Below are 22,956 nucleotides of genomic sequence, written 5' to 3' on the forward strand. Positions count from 1 at the left end.
TACTTTTCAGCCTTTCATGAACAATTCGCATACATTCGTGCTCATTCATGAGTGAAACGTGGTCAACGTACAATATGTCATGCCTAGGAAAAGGGATTACATAAAGACGCTCACTAAAATACAGGAAACGATCACGAATGAAACACTTGAACAATGCGTGCGTATCAATCATGCAAACACATAATACTTCCTATGAGGGTTCTTTGGACCGAGGCTCGAGAGCCAAGATCGGTTCTTCCTAAGGGGGTTCTTTGGACCTACGCTCGAGAGCCAAGATCAATCCTTCGTGATTGATCGAATCTGCAACGAGGTTAGCTTCGCTAGAAAAAGCATCAACTAACACATCATCCTTGTAAACAATCACATCATCTTCATGCAACTCATCATGCTTGTGAGAAATCACATCCTGATCATGCAAATCATCATGCTCATCATTATCATCCAAATCATCATGCTTATCATCATCATTCAAATGATCATGCAAATCATTGTCATTCAATTCATCATGCTTCTCATAATCATGCAAATCCTGTGTGTCATGCTTTGGAGAAGAAGAGACTTGAAGAGTCTCCTTTTCCCAAATCTCTTGCATCTGTGCCTGCACTTGAGAACAGAGTCGCAAGAACTCTTGCATGTGTCGCTCGCGCTGTTCTTGTCTTGCCTTCCTTTCTGCTTCTCTTTTTGCTTTGTCTTCTGCATGTCTGCGTTTCATTTCTGCCATTCTTTTTGCATTTCTTGCTTCACGTTCTAAATTCCTTTCCTTAAATAGCAGTTCCAACTCCTCCATAGGAGCTAGTGCAATCCTTGACGTAGATGGGGAAGAGGGAGGGTCGAAAAAGCCTCCTGGTGGGGAGAATTCTTCTTCGCCTCTCTCATGCTTATCACCTCCAAGCGAAATATCCATTCCGCTTCGAGTGATGACCATTCTGAAGTCGTAGGTTCTTGAGGGTTCTTGTGGTCTTGGGTTCTTAAGTTCACCAGGAACTTGGGTTCTTGGGGGTCTTGGTTCTTGAGGTTCTTGAGGTTCTTGAGGTTTTCTTTCGCTTGCAAACCATGTTTGAGAAGGATCTTCTCTTCACCCGAGTTCTACTCTTTTCCACAGACGCACCCCTTGGCGGCCTTGCGCTCATACTAAGGTTGCTTTTTCCCACCTCACGTCAATAGGCCGGCCGCTACGTGCACGGTCCGCTCTCAATGAGTGAAAAGAGGCACAAAGGGAGGCTTGACAAGCCCTTCTTTCTTGGGATTCCTATTCCTCTTCAAAAACACGATTAGGAATTGACACGCCCAAGCGAACTTGGGTTCGTGCGACCTCAACAAGCAAAAAACATTATGTGGTTCTTGTGGTTCTTTCCTTGAGTGATACAGAACACTGCCAAAGCTCTGATACCAATGTTAGGTGCAGCAGAATGAATGTTTGCCCTTTGCTCAAGATGAGTGCTCCGAACTATGCTCAAGGTTCCTTTTTGTTCTTATGGAAGGTAGAGCCTTCCGTTCTTAATGAGAAAGTGCTATGATCACAAAAAAAGTGAATGGACATTGTGCGTGCAAGTGTATGAGACTGAGAGATAGAGAGAGAAGAGAAATACGACACCAGAGACGTTGTAAGACCCTCCTCCGAAGGCCCCACTATCGTCGGCGAGAGTGGTCTACTTATGATTGCACAATCTGGTACAAATGGAATGCATGTGATTGATGCAAGTCTAGGCCATGTTAACGACTACGACGGGGATGACGAGGCCGACACTAGGGCTGAAATCTACAATCTTTCTACTGCTGTCCAAAAACGCTATGGGCTGAAATCTACGAGTGAGCCAAAAACGCTGATTTGGGGGTTGTTTTCTGTGGATCTTTGTCGCTAAAAATCTGCAGGTTTAGGGCTGAAAACTGAGGTTCTTAAAGGCTGAATCTAATGGTCTATCCGGGCTGAATTTGCTACCTTCTTTAGGGCTGATCTTGCAGGTTCTTTAATGATGAAAAACGCTGCATGCTCAATCTACAAAGACTGAAGTTGGGACCAAAAACGCTAGAGGCTGAAGTTGGACCAAAAACGCTAGAGGTTGGTATCTGTAAAAACGCTAGTGGCTGGATTCTGCTAGCGATCCTTGGTTGAAGGAAAATGCTGGGCTGTTGGGTTCCCGCGGTGAAGCTTGGAGATGGAAACGCCAATGGCTGATGCTGATGCAAACACTAAGTGCCGGGTCTTACTTGGAGGAAATCCACCAAATTCTTGCTTGAGAAGTTGCCTGCTGAGCTTGGCTCCTGTTGCCTCTTCTGCCAATTAGTGATAGTCAGGTATACAAACTTACTCAATTTGCCCATGCACGGTCTACGAATAGACTCACAAAAGTGCCAGATCACTTCTAAATCTAGACTGACTGGACTGACGGAACCCTATTATCAAGTAGCTTGTCCACGGACACATAGGGTTGGATGTGTCACGTGACATCCCCTCCTTTTCAAAGTGGGGTACTGGTACGAACCGAATGGCATCGAGGGAGATCGCCAATAGCATCCGGAATCCTGGAAGGGACACTTCGCCGGCCCACTCTGATGTGTGGGTCGTGCGGTACTTGAACTTCATAAATGTCTGCAAAGCCTTCTTCTTTGGGCCGCGCCGAAAGCGACACAAAGTCTTATGTGGCTCCTTCGATGCTTGAACTTCGTCTAGAGTCCTGCTTCTTTCTTCTTCAAGAATCTCCATGGCTGAAAATTCTTGAAACAATTTCCAACACAAAACCATGAACATACCTATTCCATGTAAAGTGACTGGAAAAAATATTGTCTTCCTCAAAGATTGTGCATGCAATGTAGATCAACAAATAGACAGAGTGCCAAACCGTTCATCCAAGACATGCAAACAATGAGCTCGAAGCTTTCTTTCGTGATCTAAATCAATCAAATGTGGCAAAACACAATGGAAATGCCTATGCTTGATACTCATACATTCATGTGCTCGTTCTACGAATGTGTCATGCCAAGGAAGAGACATGGAATGTGACTTCCTTACATACATATTTTTCAGCCTTTCATGAACAATTCGCATACATTCGTGCTCATTCATGAGTGAAACGTGGTCAACGTACAATATGTCATGCCTAGGAAAAGGGATTACATAAAGACGCTCACTAAAATACAGGAAACGATCACGAATGAAACACTCGAACAATGCGTGCGTATCAATCATGCAAACACATAATACTTCCTGTGAGGGTTCTTTGGACCGAGGCTCGAGAGCCAAGATCGGTTCTTCCTAAGGGGGTTCTTTGGACCTACGCTCGAGAGCCAAGATCAATCCTTCGTGATTGATCGAATCTGCAACGAGGTTAGCTCGCTAGAAAAAGCATCAACTAACACATCATCCTTGTAAACAATCACATCATCTTCATGCAACTCATCATGCTTGTGAGAAATCACATCTTGATCATGCAAATCATCATGCTCATCATTATCATCCAAATCATCATGCTTATCATCATCATTCAAATGATCATGCAAATCATTGTCATTCAATTCATCATGCTTCTCATAATCATGCAAATCCTGTGTGTCATGCTTTGGAGAAGAAGAGACTTGAAGAGTCTCCTTTTCCCAAATCTCTTGCATCTGTGCCTGCACTTGAGAACAGAGTCGCAAGAACTCTTGCATGTGTCGCTCGCGCTGTTCTTGTCTTGCCTTCCTTTCTGCTTCTCTTTTTGCTTTGTCTTCTGCGTGTCTGCGTTTCATTTCTGCCATTCTTTCTGCATTTCTTGCTTCGCGTTCTAAATTCCTTTCCTTAAATAGCAGTTCCAAGTCCTCCATAGGAGCTAGTGCAATCCCTGACGTAGATGGAGAAAGTGGAGGGTCGGAAAAACCTCGTGGTGGGGAAAATTCTTCTTCGTCTGAAACCGGCCCGTGGGGCGGTAGGCTCTGGCTTTCACCCGAAATTCTTTACTTTAGACACACAAAGCACTTTGGAAAGAGAACCTGGAACGGGGATTAACACCTAAGTACTCACACAGCTCGGAAGTTAAAATGCTCCGAGCATACGCGGACAACGTGTAGGTCCCAAAATTGGCGCCCCTCTCGGTATTTCTTTATTCTTTAAGAGAGGGAATAAAGCCTATGATCGCCTACGAGCTGCCCTGCACAGTCTAGGCTAAGAAACACTTGTTCTGGCCCGATTTCGGCAACATAACTGTACTAGGACGTTTCACAATCAATATCCCCATGCAATAGATGACTTTCCCGACGCATACGGACACTTTGCAAACCTGGCGAGAATCTGCAGCACGCTGAATTCTCTGTTTTCTGCCCGGAAAATGGGCCAGATCGCTTGTACAGCGGTCCCCTCGCGTCCCCGAACCTAGTGGGGGTATTAGGGTCCGTTTAGGGCCGAAACCCTAAACCTGCAAAAATACACAGAAGGCTGTAATTCCCTGTTTTGGGCTCCATTTCGCGTGCAAGTCGCATCTGTAGCAAGACCTCGACCTCCCGCGCCTGTAGGGCTACTTGCCCTTTGAATCGACCGAGATTTCTCGCGTGAAACCTCTCCGAATTCACCTGTACCTGCAGGGGATTAGCTGCTAGCTAATCCAGTGCCTGTGCAAGAGGCTCTTGCCTCGGCAATCGCGCATGAACCCACACAATTGTACATTGGTCAAATGAAAAGCCCACTAGAGGGGCATAACATACTGCTCATAAGGGAGAGAGAGTGGAGTGCGTAGCATGCAGGGCAACACTCTTGGCACTGCACTGTACATGAGAGGGAAAGGAAGCACTACATAGCTCTTAACCTGTGGCAGAGACTTGCAAATGAGCCTCCGAGCTATAAAATCAGCGCCACTTCTCCTTTGCATTAAGCAAGTGCACAGAAATTTGCCACTTGGCGCATTTACAAGCATTTTCCCATTTCGGGTTTGCCGCCTAAAAATCTCTCGACTGGTTGCTCGGTTGACTTCACGGCAGAGTTTTAAAATGTTCCCCTAGTCATACCGGAGGTAATGATGCGAACACATTTCTCGGCCCAAAATAGCAATTCCCTAAATTTTAGGAGATGCTTCCGTTGGGCTCCCACTGGTCTTCTGACCATCTATACTCATTGGGACCGCATCCAAAAATGCAATGTGGCCCAACTGTCGGATACTTTCTGTTGGTAGTCACACCTTGACTTTAGGCCTTTATTGAGTTCACTTCCTAGTATCCACCAACTTGCTAAGTGCCACGGGGGGACCTATATGATCTTGCTCTAAGCCTAGACATCCTTTTACTATACGAATTCCAGTGCCGACCACTTCCCGTCTAAGGGTGAAACTACTGTTCACATTGGCCATACAATGGCCGACTGTTTGCTACTTCAAAAAGAGGGTCTCAAAAAAATTAAAACAAAACCCATAGGAAAGAAACCAACAACTAAAGTTAGCAGTTGCCACGTCCTCGTGACATAGTTAACAACTGCCACGTCCCCGTGACATACCCCCTCTTGAAATCGCGAACGTCCTCGATTGCATACCATAAATACACGCCACTGATGATCTTGTGCTATGAACACTCTTTTATCATCACATGTATCCGCAAGAAAGGTCGCACACATAGATACAAACGACTTAATGAGACCTTCATACTTTTGCCATTTCCATCTATTAAATTGAATTCATATGTACATTTGATGTACTAGCTCTATCGTTACCCCTCCTTTGCACACGTTGGGTTGGGGCATAAGTAGGTTGTAACCCAAAGGCTTCAAGGTAAAGTTGCAATACATTTGGTGACTGACAGTTCATGCTCTTCCATCCATTTTGCATCCATAGGCGGATAGTTCTTGAACTTCACCAAATAGTGTCTTGCAACATGTCCTTTAACTTTTCTGTCCTTATGTGCCAAAACTTGCTCAGCTACCAGGATCTCATCAAGTTCCTCAACTTCTGGCTGATCCTCATCTGGCATATCTTCTGGCACATCACCCACGAAGGGTCTTAGAAGACTCACGTGAAACGCATTATGAATCTTCCACGCATCAGGCAATTTCAACCTGTAAGCCACATTGTTGATCTTGTCAAGCACTTGAAAAGGCCCATAGTAACGCATGCTGAGCTTAGGAAACAACCGTTCCTTGCCCTTCATCTTCTTTAACCTTGCCTTTTCGAACCTTAATAGAACCCAGTCACCAGGTGATAACAACAATTCACGATGGTGACGATCAACAGGCTTTTTGTGTTTTGCCTGAGTCTTCTCCAAGGCAACTTTAATTTTCTTATACATCTCATCCATGTTCTCAACATATCAATCTGCCTTAAAGATTTTGTCCTTTATATGCAAAATGAAGGAACATTTTTGCCGCCTTCAACAATCTCAAAAGGTGCTTTGCCAGTAGACGAATGCACCGTATTATTGTACACATATTCAAGCATAGGCAAATACTTTTCCCACTTGCCCTTATTATCTGGCACATAGCATTTCAGCAGATCTAACACAGTAGAATTAGCCTCTTCTGACTGTCCATCAGTTTGTGGATGAAACGAAGACGAGAACTTGAGTGTAGTGCCCATGTTCTCAAACAATCCTCTCCAAAACAAACTGGTCATGAGAGGATCTCGATCACTGATAATCGATTGTGGCATACCATGGTACTTAAATACATTGTACATGAACAAGCGTGCCATCTAATCAGATTTTATCTTCTTCCTGACAGGGATAAATGGGTCTGCTTGCTGAACCTGCAGATAATGGTCCTTCCATATACCATCATTCCCTGTTGGCGTTCTTGGAAGATCAAAGATAAAGTCCATAGCAATGCTTTCCCATGGCTTATCCGGAATCCACAGTGGTTGTAACAACCTTGGTGCCTTTTGCCTATCAAACTTGACCTTTTGGCAAACTATGCATGCTCGCACAAAGGCATCCACATCTCTCCTCAAGGTAGGCCAATAGAAGAATGTCTCTACCGCTTTAACTGTCGCATCAATGCCACGATGCCCTGCATACGGTGGGACATGACTCTCTTCCATGACCTTATGTCGCAGTGGCCTTGTGACACAGTCTGCCATGCATCATCATAAAACCATCTCTCAGGAGGTAGTGCTCGTGATGTTGCCTCTCTTGCAACTGTTCAAAGATCCTTGCAAAATCTTCATCAGTAGCATATTGTTCCTTCATGTCATCTAACTCATGATGATAAGGAATTGACACACCTGAAATTTGTGGCTTTCTTGATAACGCATCAACCACAACATTCTTCTTGCCTTCCACATGCATAATCTGGAAGTGGAACATAGAAAGAATGTTTGCCCATCGCATATGCTTTTCGGATAACTTTGACTGTGTCAAGAAGTATCGAAAGGTCTGATGATCTGTTTGGACAACAAAATCAACACCCAAGAGGTAGTGCTTCCAACTAGAAAGCGCGTGAATCACGGCCAAGAGCTCTTTCTCATAGACTTGCATAGTCCTCTCTGGCCCTTGCAAAATTCGGCTTTCATAAGCTACTACTCGTCCATCTTGCATTAGCACTGCTCCGATGCTATTGCCACACGCCTCACACTGGACCACAAATGACTTCCTGAGATCTGGCAAAACAATAACTGGATCTGAAGTCAACTTTTCCTTTTAAGAGACTAAAAGCTGAAATCTCTTTTTGGGTCCATCTGAAAGTGACCTCTTTCTTTTGCAAAGCGTGAAGAGGCGATGCTATCTCTGCAAAATTTCTGATAAACCTTCTATAATAGGAACACAATCCCCAGAAGCTTCTGACATCGTGCACAGTCTTCAAGTCTGGCCATGTCTTAATAGCTTCGACCTTTGCGGGATCCATTCTGACACCATCCTTTGAGACTATGTGGCCAAGAAAGTAATCTCTTCCAGGAAGAATTCACTTTTCTTAGGATTGACAAGTAACCTGTGTGGCTGCACAGCTCTTCGAACACAATGGTCAAGTGACGCCTATGCTCCTCTTCATTCTTCGAATACACTATCATGTCATCGAAGAATGTCCTCTTCTGCGAGTGGAAAATCACATGTTCCTAATGTTTCTGCTAGCAGCAATTCGTCTGGAAATTCTGATGATAAGGGCAAAAAGAAGATGCGTTGCCATTATTGTAAAGCTAATGATCACTTGATCAAGCAGTGTCCTAAGTTGAAGGCCAAAGAGACTAAGAAGAAAGAGCGTGGTTCCAATGCAAATGTTGATTCCACTACAAATGTAGCTATTGTTGAGTCTTCTGTGAAAGGAGACTGTGATGTTGATGTTGATACAGAATGGACTTTTAGTGCAGAGTATACCTATAATCTTGTTGTCCGTGATGCATACATGTCAATTGTTGCAGATTCACATGTGTGGTATTTTGACAGTGGTGCTACAAAGCACATTACCTCACATCGTGATTTGTTTACCTCTATTGAGTTTGTCTCTCATGGGAATACAATGACTTGTGCCAACAATGCCTCTTATTCTGTTCAAGGAGTTGGAAAGATTATGCTTACTGATGCAAATGGCAATTCTTTCACACTTGTTGATGCATTGTATATACCTGGGATGAAAAAGAATCTTTTGTCTGTATCTGCACTTGCAAGTTGCTAGACTTGGTCTCGTAGTCAAATTTGTGGATTGCGGATGTACAGTTCAAGATCTCAGTTTTGGTGTCCAAAATTGTCGTGGGTTGTATAAGCTCAAGTGTGGACAAAATTTTGTCAATGCGCAAATTCAAAGGCTGTTTTCAGATGCAAAATTGTGGTATGCACGTTTTGGACATCTAAATTTTGCCAATTTGTTACATGTGCAAAAATCTGATATGGTTGCTTCTTTGCCGCCTCTTGAAGCGCCTGTCAAACATGTTTGTGAAGGCTTTATTTTGGGAAAAATGCAGCGTGCTAAGTTTCCAAAGGATAGGTCAGTTCATGCTACATACAGATTGCAACTTGTGTATAGTGATGTTTGTGGGCCTATGCAAACTCCGTCCTTGGGAAATTACTTGTACTTCGTGACTTTCATTGATAACTACTCTACGCATGCATGGGTGTATCCGTTGAAAGCTAAGTCCAAAGTGTTTATGCGCTTCAAGCAATTTCTTGCTATGGCTGAAAATGTCTCGAAATGTACTATGGACACCCTCCGTTCCGATCGAGGGGGGGAGTATATGTCTCATGAATTTAATGTATTTTTGGCTAGTCATGGGATAAAACACCAATGTACAGTGCCGTATACGCCTCAGCACAATGGTGTTGCTGAGAGGAAAAACAGGTCTTTTACGGAAATGGCAAGCTGTATGGTCAAGAGTCAAGCTTTACCACATTCGTTTTGGCTCGAGGTTGTCATGTATGCCACTTATGTACTCAACAGGTGTCCTACGAAAGCGTTGCAATCTATGACTCCATATGAAGCATGGCATGATAGAAAGCCATCTATTGAGCACATGCGTGTTTTTGGTTGTTTGGCATATGCTTTGGTGCCACAAACACGGCGCAGAAAATTGGATGATAAGGCTATCATATGTATTTTTGTTAGTTATAGTGTTGACAAACAAAACGTATTCTGGTTTCACGGGATGATGTGTTTGTGGGAGATTCTCTTCAACCCTTGCTGTCATGTACTAGAGACAATAAAGTCAAATCACATGACACTTTGTTGCCTATTTTCAGTGATGGAAGTTCAAATGTAAATTCCACTGAGGCAAATGTACGGCCTATGGGGGTTTCAGAAAATGTTAGTATATGATGTACTTGATGAAGAAAGGGTTGAAAATGAGCAGGCTAGAGGTATGCCAAAATGGCTGGTGTATACATTGTGTGACAGTAAATTGGATGCACCTTTGTCTAGTCGTACTCGTTCAGGATCTCGCCATGCCTCTTATGCATCAGATTGTTATGCTTTGGCTATGGCTAGCTTATGTGATATAGAGAAACCTCTATCTCTTGATGAAGCACAAAATTCAGAAAATTGGATGGCTGCAATACAATCAGAATATGATGCACTTATAGAAAATGACACGTGGACTTTATATGATTTGCCTCATGGTAAAAAGGCCATTGGTACAAAGTGGGTTTACAAGTTGAAACGCAAGCCGGATGGTGAGCTTGATCGCCATAAGGCTCGACTTATTGCAAAAGGCTATGCGCAGCAGAAAGGCATAGATTATGAAGAAACTTTTGCTTCCACGTGTCGTATGACTTCTGTTCCTTTTCTATGTGCATTGGCAGCTCATTTTGGTTGGGATGTACATCAATCCATAGTTACATGGGACGGCGGGTCGGGGTCGGGAACGAGGACGGGGACAGGGACAGGGACGGGGTCGGAACGGCAAAAAAAAAAAGTTTTTTTTTTGGCATTTTTTGACCTACACACATGCAACACACATAGAGCATCACTTTGACCACAAATTTACACTAATTAGACCAAATAACATGAGTGATATAGACGCAATGTGCTTATAAAACATCGAGAAATGAGGACCAAAGGGTGGCTTTTATAGCCATTGGGGTGCTTCAAAGTTCAAACATATGGCTATTGGAGAGGAACTAGCCACTAGAAATGATCAATTTTTCAAATTTTAAAAAAAAGCTCCTGCCGTCCCCTCCCGTCCCCTCGTAAGAAGTGTGCAGATGTAAGAAGGCTTTGTATGGATTGAAGCAACCTCCTCGTACTTGGTATGAGAAAGCTAGCACTCATTTGGTCAAACGAGGCTTTCGTAACAGTCCAACAGAAAGCACATTGTATGTCAAGAGTGAGGGCGATATACTTCTCATTGTGGTTCTTTATGTAGATGATTTGTTGATCACTAGACCAAATGAGGCACATTTTGTTGAATTTAAGGCTGATTTGAATGCTACTTTCAAGATGAAAGATTTGGGATTGTTGCATCATTACTTGGGTATACAGTTTAAGCAAAGTGATGGTGGTATTGCCTTGTGTCAGAAAAGTTACATAGAGACAATGCTATGTAAGTTTGAACTTGAGGATTGTAAACCTATTGCCATTCCCATGGAAACAGGTTTGAAGTTGAGTCTACATGATGTTGGTGATCCTGCTGATGTCACTCTTTACCAAATTGTTGTTGGCTACCTCATTTATGTATGCAACACGAGGCCGGATATTCAGTTTGCAGTCTCACACGTCAGTAAATTTATGCATAGCCCAGGGTCTAAGCATTGACAGACAGTCAAGAGGATTTTTTGCTACTTGAGTGGCACTTTGCATCTTGGCTTGTTTGGCCCCAAGGGGGATCATTGCCGCCATATTTACATGCTTTTTCGGACTCAAATTGGGCTCGTGTGATGACACGCGAGTGTCCACAAGTGATTTTTGTTCATGTTTGGCAGTTCATGTATTTTATGGTTGAGCAAGAAGCAACCTACTGTGGCCACTTCCAGTTGTGAGGCCGAGTACAAGGCAGTCTTCATAGCTACGGTTGAGTTTGTATGGCTCAGACGCCTAATGGTTGATTTGGGTGTTAGACAAGACATTGCCAACATCATCTACACTGACAGTCAGAGCACATTGGCAGTTGCGAGGAACCCGGTTTTTCATGCTCGCACAAAGCACATTGAGATGCATTACCACTATGTCAGGGACACGCTCTCAGCAGGAGAGATCGGCTTGGCTTATGTGCCAACACAGGACAACCTTGCAGATCTTTTCACAAAGGCATTTTCTCGTGAGAAGTTCGAAGCTTTCCGCAAAGCTTTGGGAGCAAGGATTGATCCTGTCCACAAAGGGCATGGCACAAAACTTTGGGCTAGCTCCCCTTTGTGGATTGATCCTGTCCTCAGGGCATGGCACTTCCCTTTACTCTTTGTGCCAGCCCTCGTTCATCGCATCACTCCCAGAGGGGATTTGTTACCATATACATGTGGTAATGATGTGTGTGAACACACTAGGACCGCCGAGGCATTTTTTCCCTCTTTAGGAAGTTATTTTCCCCGTGCATTGTTTATACGCCCATCACTCTCGGGCTAACAATTTTTCCATTGCACACTAAGTAATACACTCTCTGTTGTGTGCCTTGAGCTTCCTTCGTCTTCTCCAAGCTGTGTGTCTTTTCCTGCAACCCTAATTCCAACAATGCCAGCCTTGAAACAATATATCTCTCTATCAAGCAATACATTTCTTAACCTGCCAAGCCTTGTTGGCCTTGTCAACCAACCAATGCTTTAGTCCAATAAGAGAGTGCTAGAGATAATTTGTAAAACCGGCGATAATGGGTCCTTTGCCTTTGACTTTCCAATCTTGCCAAGGCTAATGAACGAGTAAGGCAAGAAGCACATGAAAAGAAGAAAGGCAACCACGACGTCTCTCCCAAATACCTCCATATCCACGAGGGATACCATATCAATGCCACACTCTACAAAAGAGAGAAGTTGGTTGCGTTACGGCAAAACAGTATCAACAAGGTAAACAATATGAAGCCTTGCCATACGGTTGAATTGTCGACAAAGGTGCTCGTTGCCAAGCCAAGTATCAAGTATCAATTCTCTCTCTCTCTCTCTCTCTCTCTCTCTCTCTCTCTCTCTCTCTCTCTCTCTCTCTCTCTCTCTCATACAACATCCTATGCCTATATAATCTCACTCCCCTTGTGACACTCCATGCATCCAGTACTGTCTTATTCTTTATAGAGTCTTACTCTTGTGACGCCCGGTGCATAAATTGCACCTCTTGTAGGTTATATAGTTTACCCTTGTTACTTTTAATTCCAGATAATTGTATCATATGGCGTTTGTAATCTTTAAAATTCATAGGTCATTCTTGCAGACATTGACAGTACATTTCATTGTTTTGCTTATCTTTCTGTGTTTGTGTTACTATAGTCTATTTTGAGTCAACAAACTAAGACAGTGCTGACAATTATTTCCACAAACCAAAAGCTTACCCAGTATCTATAAGCAAGCACCTCTGCCTTAGAATTTGATGGTGATGAGTCGAAACCTCTGGTAAAATCTTTAGCAGTCTCTATGGCCGTTGCTTCTGGGTCATCTCGCGCGCTCAGAGCTAGAGCAACCTGGACTTGTAGCTCTTCGTCCTGGAGAAAAAGGGCCTGATCACCGGCAAGTTGTAGAGCTTCTCTCTCAGCTTGCTCGCCGGGTGGGTCTGAATGCACAGCAGATAAAGTACATGAGGCTCCATCGGAGTTCGTGTGCTCCTTCGGAGCAAGTTCACCTGGTAAGCTTTGGCTTTCTACTTTAGCCTCAAACTCATCTTTGTTCTTACATTTACTGTTTGAACCATCATCTTTCTTGTGCTTTGGACTGCCGCTTTGATGGAGTGAGTGTTTTGCAACACTAAGCCAACCGGACAAACTGGATAATGCACGGGACTCCAAGTATGGTGGGGAAGATGAAGCATCAGAGAAGGAGTGGCGATGCCTTGTTTTCGAAAGCGAATGATCATCATGACTACCACCACTCAGATGCAGACGGCGAAGGATGTTCTTCATGGCAGCTTAAAATGGGTAGCAACAGGGTTTTAGAAGTAAGAGTCTGATTCAGAAACCCTGAGGGTTTTTATGTTAGAGAGTCTGCATCAGAGCCCCTAGGGAAACCCTAGGGCATGAGGAAGGTGAGAGGAGGAATCATGATGATGAGGGACATGGACTGCTGCACGAGCTGCAACAATGGAGTAACAAACCCGAAAATTTCTCTGTGGATATTACAGTGAAGCCCTAATTCTACAGCGGCAGAGGTGCGGCCATCCTTATCATCGGCAACATCATCCGCATCTCCAGTTCAGGTGTTTGCCTCACGAGGAAGAAGCGAGATGCAAAGTGGAACTAGAGTGCATCGTTAGCTTCCATAAAAAAATTTATGGAAGGATGAGAGAGAGAGAGAGAGAGAGAGAGAGAGAGGCCACCGATTGCCGTCGTTCAAAGGTGTCCCTCGAAAGAACGAGATACCCATCGTATTGCTTCAGAGGGGTACCTTGCAGAAAACCACGAGGAGGGTTAGAGGTTTGTCAAGCTCAATCTTCGTAAGCATACAAGATGTCAATGTTATTAATTGTTTGTTGTTCCAGTTTTTATGTTTCAAAAAAAAAACAGAACATGCAAGTTTCCTTGCACGGGGGAGTTTGCACAGTCCTCCCCAATTTTATAATACGAGGGAACGTGCCATTCCCACGGCAGCCTACAATTCTCAGTGTGTTCATTAACTGCATTCGCAGTGTCAAAAATGTCAAAAACCACAGAACGATAATGCTTACTCACCGCGCGATTGAATGTCTGTCGTCGATGCACCTTGCATCAACGATGCTGGGTATCTCCTGCTCTTAACCCGCTGCAAGAGACGACAATGGACGATGAAGGAGATAATCTTGTGACTATTTGGGTGGAGGAACTTTAGGAAGAAGCGGGAATTTTTATATTTCAGCTTGTGTCAATTCAAAGCCTATCAAAATTCACTCGTCGCTTTATACGTCCAAATATGGTGGAAGCAAGAACGATGGTGCTCAACTGTGAAAGGCACTTTGCATCTGATGAAAACAGCCAAGCACTTCCTGGCCCTGATCTTGTTGGGCATATCCTGCAGTCAATGCATTCCAAGAGACTGCATCCCGGACATAAAGCTCGTCAAGAACTTGTTGTGCTTCGAAAAGTACCCTACACTTGGCATACATGTCAACCAAAGCATTACCAAGCACGACATTTTTGTTGAATAGTCCCCGACTAACAAGCTCATCATGAATTTGTTTTCCTGTCTTGACGTCTTTCAAAGTGCCACATGCCTTCTGTCATAATAATCAATATCTAATTCTCCTAAATGATTTTCTCATATTAAACTGATCATTTAATGTGGGGAAGGCCAGGGGAGAAAAAGCTAGAATATTGGTTAAGCTAGCAGACCGGCCACAGTAGGGATCCAAAGGGGGGGCCATCTGCAAAAGAGCCATGTGCAACAATGGGCTAAAAAGACCCTAAGGTTCAGCCCATTAAGACTTCCAAAATGCTAAGGTTCCAAAATTCAAAGGTTGTGTCCAAAGGTCAACCCTAGGGAAAATTGGATGCTTTGTGTGTGCCCTAAAAGTCTTTGCACATCCCTACATGGGAGGGGGCGAGCCCTAAAGGTAGGGGATGAGAGAGAAAGCCACACACACACACACACACACACACACACTCCCTTTACACAAAGGGAATGAGGGACACATGTTATCTCCCTAGGCCAGATGCCCACAAGGTGTGCCCAATTTCTATTGGATGACCCTTGAAGTGGACCAATGAGAATTAAGCTAGAGTAAATCTAGTTTAATTAATTTAAAAACATTTAATAAAAGAAACCAATGAGAATTAAGTCTCCTAGAAGACTATTGGGCAGTCTCCCAAGGGGTCCAATGAGCATTCAGGAGCCCCATGGCTTGCCTGATTCCTATTGGCCAGGAGGCAAAGGGGTCCAATGAGAGTTTAGTTTAATTATTTAATTACCTAAAGCTCTCACAAAAGGGGAAAGGGGGACACATGTCAGAAGGCTATCACTTATGCTGCTTAATTGTAATTGGCTTGACTTGGGGAGGGCCAATGAGGCTTCAGCAAGAGCAATTAGCAAGAGGGCTCGCCCAAGAGAGAGAGGGGGCTGATTTTTGCAAGGCATTATCACACACACACTCACACAAGCTCATGTGTGAAGAAAGAGAAGACTATCTCTTCCCAAGCTTTAATGGAGAACTCATCACCTACTCCAAGCTTGTGAGATAGAAGCCTACATCAACACTCTCTTGGCATGTGGATGCAAATCCAACCAAGATCCAAGCTTCAATGCATGCTCATCTCCTCTACCAAGCTAATTACTAAGCTAAGCTATGCTACATATGAGTGATTATGTGAGGAGATGTACATCTTTCTCGTAAGATACTCCTTCTTCCTCTCAATCTACTCTCATACCGTGCTAGCTCTCACCATCTTCGAAGGTGTGTGAGGTCTTGGGTCTGAGAACGGGGATAATTCAAGTTGTGTTTGTTAAGTGTTTTGCTTAGTGCATGAAGTTTCCATCTTCATTGCACTAGCTAGTCTTGAAGGAACACAAAGAATTGTATTGTACAATGTCTCTCTTGATGGGAGAAACCATAATACAAAGCCTTTTGGAGGGGGGACCGGCTCCATGGAAATCCGGTCCTCAACTGTTGTCAATAGCTTAATTTCTCTCTCTTTTGAAAGTATTGTCGATGCTATCTAACTAGGTGTTATGCTTTTTGTTGCTCTCTCCACCCAAGCACTCTTGTAATTCTCATTAGGAATCTATTCTAATGAAATGCCCACTATGTTCATGCTAATTTTCGCTACACATAAGTTATTAGGCCATTAAATGTTACATTGGTATCAGAGCTCAAGGTTTCTCTTTTCTTGCTCAAGAAGGGAGGTCCTCAAGCTAGCTACAAATGGTTGGTATTATTAATTGCCTGTGAGTAAGTAGAATAGGGATTTTTCAACCTTGCAGTGCGCTTGCCTTCGTGCAGTTAACGGGGCATCACCGTCGAGAGCTATGGTCTTAATAGTGGAGTCATACGGGGCTTGCCTACAGCTTAACCACTATTGAGATATTAGAAGCTTGACAAGAGCCGGTGCTGTTTTGGTGCAATTAATGGTATTCGAGCCGCAGGTACAGTAGCTTGAGTGCTTTTTCTAAAGGGGTAAAGAGGAGTAGCAACTAGGGCTTGAAGTGCCAAAGTACACCTAAAAGTTGTTAGAATGGCTGACAATAGTAAAGAGAGTGAAATTAATGTTGATAACTTTGATTTTGCTCATGAGCAAGCTACTAATGATGCTTCAATGCTTGTTAACTATCTTGTTTCTAGGCTTCAACAAGCCATGGGCAATCCATCTCTCCAAAGTGAAGTGCAACAGTAGCTCCGTGCTCACGGGATTCTCCAAGCTCATCACCATGACGAGAGAACACCTAGGAAGCCTCCTTGTGAGACTACCAAAAGAGGTCTCTCTCCGATTCGGGAAGAAGAAGAGAATCCATATGAAGAGCTCAAGAATTTACTTCTTGATGATGCATCTCCTTCCCAAAGGAGAACTCAAGAGCCTCCACCGAAGGAACGAGAAAGAAGCGAGTCTCCCGCCACCTCGGCGGAGATGGCTCCACGAAGACGGCGGGCTAAACGTTCTCCATCACCACCAAAGCGGAGAAGACCATCACACTCTTCTCCACGCCATAATTCAAAGAGGGATGATAAAAAGCAAGAGAAGAAAAAGGCGAGAAAGAGGACACCCTCTTCTCCATCTTCTTCATCCTCTTCCTCTTATGAAAGCTATGGTGAAGACGACAAAGATCAAGACAAGAAAAAGGCAAGAAAGAGGTCACCCTCTTCTCCACCTTCTTCAAATTCTTCACCTTCTGAAGAAAGTGATGGTGCAACCTTTGAACCATCAAAAAGAAGAGGCCATAGGAAATCCTATGCCACATGGAAGAGGTCGTCCAAGTTGAAGAAATTCAAAGAGGGAGGGAAGAGCATCTCTTTCCTTACCTATGATGGTACCTTTGGTGCTACGGACAAAGTCTTGGCCTTTATCCAACAATTCGATGCGGCGTTTGGAGATGAGGGCTTCACGGAGTCCTCTAAGCTACGCCATGTAGCTATGCACTTTCAAAAGTCCGCTAGACAATGATTGTCTAGCCTACAAGCCAACGGTGAAGCTCCACGAACGTGGAAAGCTTTAAGAGCTTCCATTATGAAGCAGTTTTTGGCCACCGATGCCAAAGACAAAGTACTCACCGAATGGCGAAGCTTAAAGCTCTCTCCCAATGAATCTATCCACAAATATGTAGACAAGTTTTGGGACCTACAACTCAAAGCCACTGTCTTCAAAAAGTTGGATTTTGGAGAGCAAAAGCAACAATTTTGTGCGGGCTTAACCGAAGAAATGGCAGAGTATGTCAACTCCCAAAGACCACATACCATATCGGCGGTAATACACCACACTATGGTCGCCTCTCGAATCAATTTCCAAACGAGGGAAAAAAGAAATAATAAGCCCCCGGAAAACAAGGGTTCCAATGAGCCTAAGGGGAAGGACAATGTCCAAAAGTCTCCTAAGGGCAACTCCAACAAAGCTAAAGAGAAGGGAGTTTATAAAGGTAAGAATAAACTCTCTCCTGAAGAGCTTGAGCGTTATCGTAAGGATAACCGGTGTTTCAAGTGCGGCGAACAAGAGCATGCGTACCGCGCTTGTCCCCAAAAGAACAACCGCCAAGATCCTCCTAGAGCTTCCTTGGTTGAAATCCAAGAGGAGGAGACTCACCAAACTCACCACAAAGGATCTCCTCTATGCCATGCTTGGGGAAAGGTAAGAGAACATGATGCTTTTATTCTCTTTGACCCTAGTTCTACTCACAATTTTATATCTATAGAGTTGGCCACCAAGCTAGGAATACAATCCTACGAGATGGGAGATGTCCTACCCGCAGACAGTGCCTTCAAGGGGCAAGAAGCTTCAGTCACTCCCTTAATCGGGAAATTGAGGCTTCATGTCCAAGGCTATGTGGACAAAGAGGAATTCTTTATCTCTCCTCTCAAGCATGAGGATGTAATCCTAGGGGCACCATGGTTTGACCTCCTGGCTGCCGATGTTAAATTTCCTGAAAGGAGAATCTCCTTTAAGTTCAGGGAAAAAGACATGTATACAGATGCTAAGGAAATGGGTAACACCATCCCCATTGTACATACACCAGCTTTCAACAAGTCAATAAAGAGCTCTATTTCCGTGTACATGATTTTTGTTAAAGACTCTCAAAATGAACCCAATGCTTTAGCAAAAGAAAATAAAAGCAACCAAAAGGAATTAGAGTTATCCAATTTTCTCAAGGGGTTTCAAGATGTTTTTATTGACGACATCCCTTGTGAGCTACCTCCTAAACGAGGTAATGATGACCATGCAATTGAACTTCTTCCAGGAAGTTCACCGCCTAATAAACCTCCTTATAGAGTTTCTCAAGCTCAACAAGAGGAGATTATGCGGCAGTGCATGAGTTAGTTGAGAAGGGTATGGTTAGGCCAAGCTCATCTCCATTTTGCTCACCCGTGCTATTAGTGCAAAAGAAAGACGGCACATATCGTATGTGTGTCGACTATAGAGCACTAAATAGGATCACTATCAAGAATAGGTTTCCCGTTCCACGGGTAGAAGACCTATTTGATAAGCTACAAGGATCGACCTACTTCAGTAGGGTTGACCTAAAAAGTGGCTATCATCAAATAAGGATAGTTGATCAAGATATTGTAAAGACCGCATTTCGTACTACATTTGGTCTTTACGAATACATTGTCATGCCTTTTGGCTTGACCAATGCACCAGCCACATTCAACCGCTTGATGGAGAAGCTGTTCAGGCCTCATCGAACCTTCACTGGAGTGTTCTTTGATGATATTGTCATCTACTCTAATTCATTGGAGGAACACAAGCAACACCTCCAGGTAATATTTCAAGTTTTAAGAGAGAATAAACTTTATGTTAATCGAAAGAAAAGTGAATTTTTCTTGCAAGAGATTCAGTATTTAGGTCACATTATCTCTCAAGATGGCATCCAAATGGATCCATCCAAGTTAGAGGTAATAAAAGGATGGCCTAAACCAAGGAATCTTCATGAACTAAGAAGCTTCATAGGTATGTGTGCATACTATAGACGCTTCATAGAAAAGTTCTCACAAATTGCGGGACCATTACATGACCTAACAAAGAAAAGCGTTAGGTATACATGGTCTGCTAAGGAGAACAATGCTTTCGAAAAGCTTATCTCTCAACCTGTGCTTACACTACCGGATCTCTCAAAACCATTTGAGGTCCAATGCGATGCTTGTGGTGATTGCCTTGGAGTTGTTTTGCTCCAAGAAGGGCACGCCATAGGCTATGAGAGTCGAAGGCTCGACCCTGTTGAGCAAGCTCTAGGCATATACGAAAAGGAACTCCTTGCAGTTCTACATGCCTTAGACTCATGGAAGCACTATTTATTGGGGACTCCTTTCATTCTGCGAACGGATCACCAAAGTCTTAAGTACTTCATGACGCAGACCAAGCTCTCCGACAAACAAATGAGGTGGGAAAATTTCCTTTCGCAATTTCATTTTCATATTGCTCACATTGCTGGCAAGCATAATCAAGTAGCTGATGCACTCTCAAGACGGCAGAGAGTGAATGCGGTTTCCATAGTAACTCACAATGATCTATCTTCAATGATAGATGAGTATGCTATTGATCCCGATTTTAGAGATGTGATTTCAGCCCTTGCATTAGGGAAGAAAGAAGAACCATTTACTTTACAAGATGGTTATCTTCTCTATGGCAATAGACTATGCGTTACTAACTCACTACATGAGAAAGTAATGTATGAATCTCATGCTCCACCTTATGCGGGGCATAGAGGGAGTCAGTCTACCTTAAAGGAAATTGAAACATATTTCTATTAGCCTACCATGAAAGTGAACATACAAGAGTATGTTTCCAAATGTGTGGTATGCCAAAAGACAAAATTTGATAGAGGGAAGCAACTTGGATTGCTTCAACCCTTGCCAATCCCTAATTCACCATGGGAGAGCATATCCATGGATTTTATCTTTGGATTGCCTAAGTCTATCCATGGGAATACAGGAATATGGACGATAGTAGACAGGTTTAGTAAACAAGCTCATTTTATACCTGTCAAAAAGACTATCAAATGGCAACCCTCTTTATTTCACAAATTTTCAAGTACCATGGCTTACCCATGTCCATAGTGTCGGATAGAGATCCTAGAATGACCAGTAATTTCTAGAAGGGTCTCTTTGAGAATTTAGGAACAAGGCTAAACTTCTCTTCGGCCTATCATCCACAAACTGATGGCCAAAGTGAAATAGCTAACCTAACCATTCTCGATCTACTAAAAGCCTATGTAACGGAAGTAGATCAAAGATCCCATTGGGAGAAGTACTTACCCTTAGTGGAGTATGCTTACAATAACACTGTACATACTTCCACGGGAAAAGCACCTTTCGAGGTAATTGAGGGAAGATCAAAACATCCCTTGCTACTTAAGGTACATGGGAAGATCTTCGCTGCAGATGAGTATAGCCGAGACCTACAAGAATCTTTCCAAAAGATTAAGGATGCTATCTCTATCTCACAGCAAAGGCAAAAGGCTGCTGCTGACAAGCACAGAAGAGCCCAAGCCTTTAAAGAAAACGATTGGGTCTTGTTAAAGTTTCCCGAGGCTCGATTAAGGCACACAACGGGCAAGAATCGTACGGGTCACCAAAAGTACTATGCTAAACTAGCAAAAAGGTACTATGGTCCCTTTCAGATTCTTAGGCCAATCAATGAGATGGCCTATCGACTCAAGTTGCCCAATCATTGGCTCATACACAATGCTTTTCATGTGAGCCTATTAAAGCCTTACAAAGGAGAGCCACCTCAAGAACCAACTATTGAAGACCCACCGGAGATTGAGGACCAAGAAGAGGTGTTGCAGCCCGAGTCCATTCTCCGACATGAAGACAAGGTACTAAGAGGCGGTAAGACTATCCGACGATATCTTATTAAGTTTAAGAATTATCCTTTTGAAGATGCTAGATGGATGCAAGGCATACAATTAAAGGATAACCTAAACCTTGTCAATGCTTACAATGCTTCACAAGAGTAAGCAAATGTACAAAATGTTAAAAATGAACAAAATTTTTGTCTGATAAGACTCTCTTTTTCTTTATTTGTGCACAAAAATGAAGTAGTATGCATGCTTAGATCAAGTTTGCGGAGACGACGTCTCCCAAACACCAAGTAGAGCTTGTCACTTTACTATGGAAGACTGATAGGACTAATGTGCAGACATGCTTTCGGCAGCCTTAGGCTCTCAAGCGCCAAATGGACTAGTCATCCATTGTGGAATGATGTCGTAGGGTAACATAGGGATCCTCTACCCGCTAAGAAAAGGACTCATGAACATGCTTTATCTTCTCTACACCATAGTCGAGGACGACTATGATTTCAAGAGAGAGGTAATGTCATAATAATCAATATCTAATTCTCCGGCCGGCCACAGTAGGGATCCAAAGGAGGGAAAATAGGGATCCAAAGGGGGGGCCATCTGCAAAAGAGCCATGTGCAACAATGGGCTAAAAAGACCCTAAGGTTCAGCCCATTAAGACTTCCAAAATGCTAAGGTTCCAAAATTCAAAGGTTGTGTCCAAAGGTCAACCCTAGGGAAAATTGGATGCTTTGTGTGTGCCCTAAAAGTCTTTGCACATCCCTACATGGGAGGGGGCGAGCCCTAAAGGTAGGGGATGAGAGAGAAAGCCACACACACACACACACACACACTCCCTTTACACAAAGGGAATGAGGGACACATGTTAGCTCCCTAGGCCAGATGCCCACAAGGTGTGCCCAATTTCTATTGGATGACCCTTGAAGTGGACCAATGAGAATTAAGCTAGAGTAAATCTAGTTTAATTAATTTAAAAACATTTAATAAAAGAAACCAATGAGAATTAAGTCTCCTAGAAGACTATTGGGCAGTCTCCCAAGGGGTCCAATGAGCATTCAGGAGCCCCATGGCTTGCCTGATTCCTATTGGCCAGGAGGCAAAGGGGTCCAATGAGAGTTTAGTTTAATTATTTAATTACCTAAAGCTCTCACAAAAGGGGAAAGGGGGACACATGTCAGAAGGCTATCACTTATGCTGCTTAATTGTAATTGGCTTGACTTGGGGAGGGCCAATGAGGCTTCAGCAAGAGCAATTAGCAAGAGGGCTCGCCCAAGAGAGAGAGGGGGCTGATTTTTGCAAGGCATTATCACACACACACTCACACAAGCTCATGTGTGAAGAAAGAGAAGACTATCTCTTCCCAAGCTTTAATGGAGAACTCATCACCTACTCCAAGTTTGTGAGATAGAAGCCTACATCAACACTCTCTTGGCATGTGGATGCAAATCCAACCAAGAGCCAAGCTTCAATGCATGCTCATCTCCTCTACCAAGCTAATTACTAAGCTAAGCTATGCTACATATGAGTGATTATGTGAGGAGATGTACATCT

General features: G+C 43.5%; 1 protein-coding gene across 2 annotated transcripts in view; it reads right to left on the bottom strand.

Moving 5' to 3' along the window:
• The window catches only part of LOC147444761 (putative serine/threonine-protein kinase SIS8), a 107,877-nt gene extending 94,125 nt beyond the window's left edge, over nt 1–13,752 (bottom strand). Inside the window, exon 1 of one of the 2 annotated variants that reach the window (XR_015190068.1) lies at nt 12,837–13,751. Coding sequence is in view for 1 of the 2 variants with exons in the window: in XM_086527294.1 (XP_086383420.1) it covers nt 12,837–13,400 (564 nt within the window). In the remaining variant the exon portion in view is untranslated. Of the gene's footprint in view, nt 1–12,836 lie in introns of both variants that reach the window. The other variant, XM_086527294.1, reaches the window with a different exon arrangement.
• Nucleotides 13,753–22,956: the final 9,204 nt, after the last annotated feature.

Source organism: Adiantum capillus-veneris, chromosome 13 (genome assembly GCF_014529385.1).
Source record: "Adiantum capillus-veneris isolate H3 chromosome 13, ASM1452938v2, whole genome shotgun sequence".
Classification (NCBI taxonomy): Eukaryota; Viridiplantae; Streptophyta; class Polypodiopsida; order Polypodiales; family Pteridaceae; genus Adiantum; species Adiantum capillus-veneris.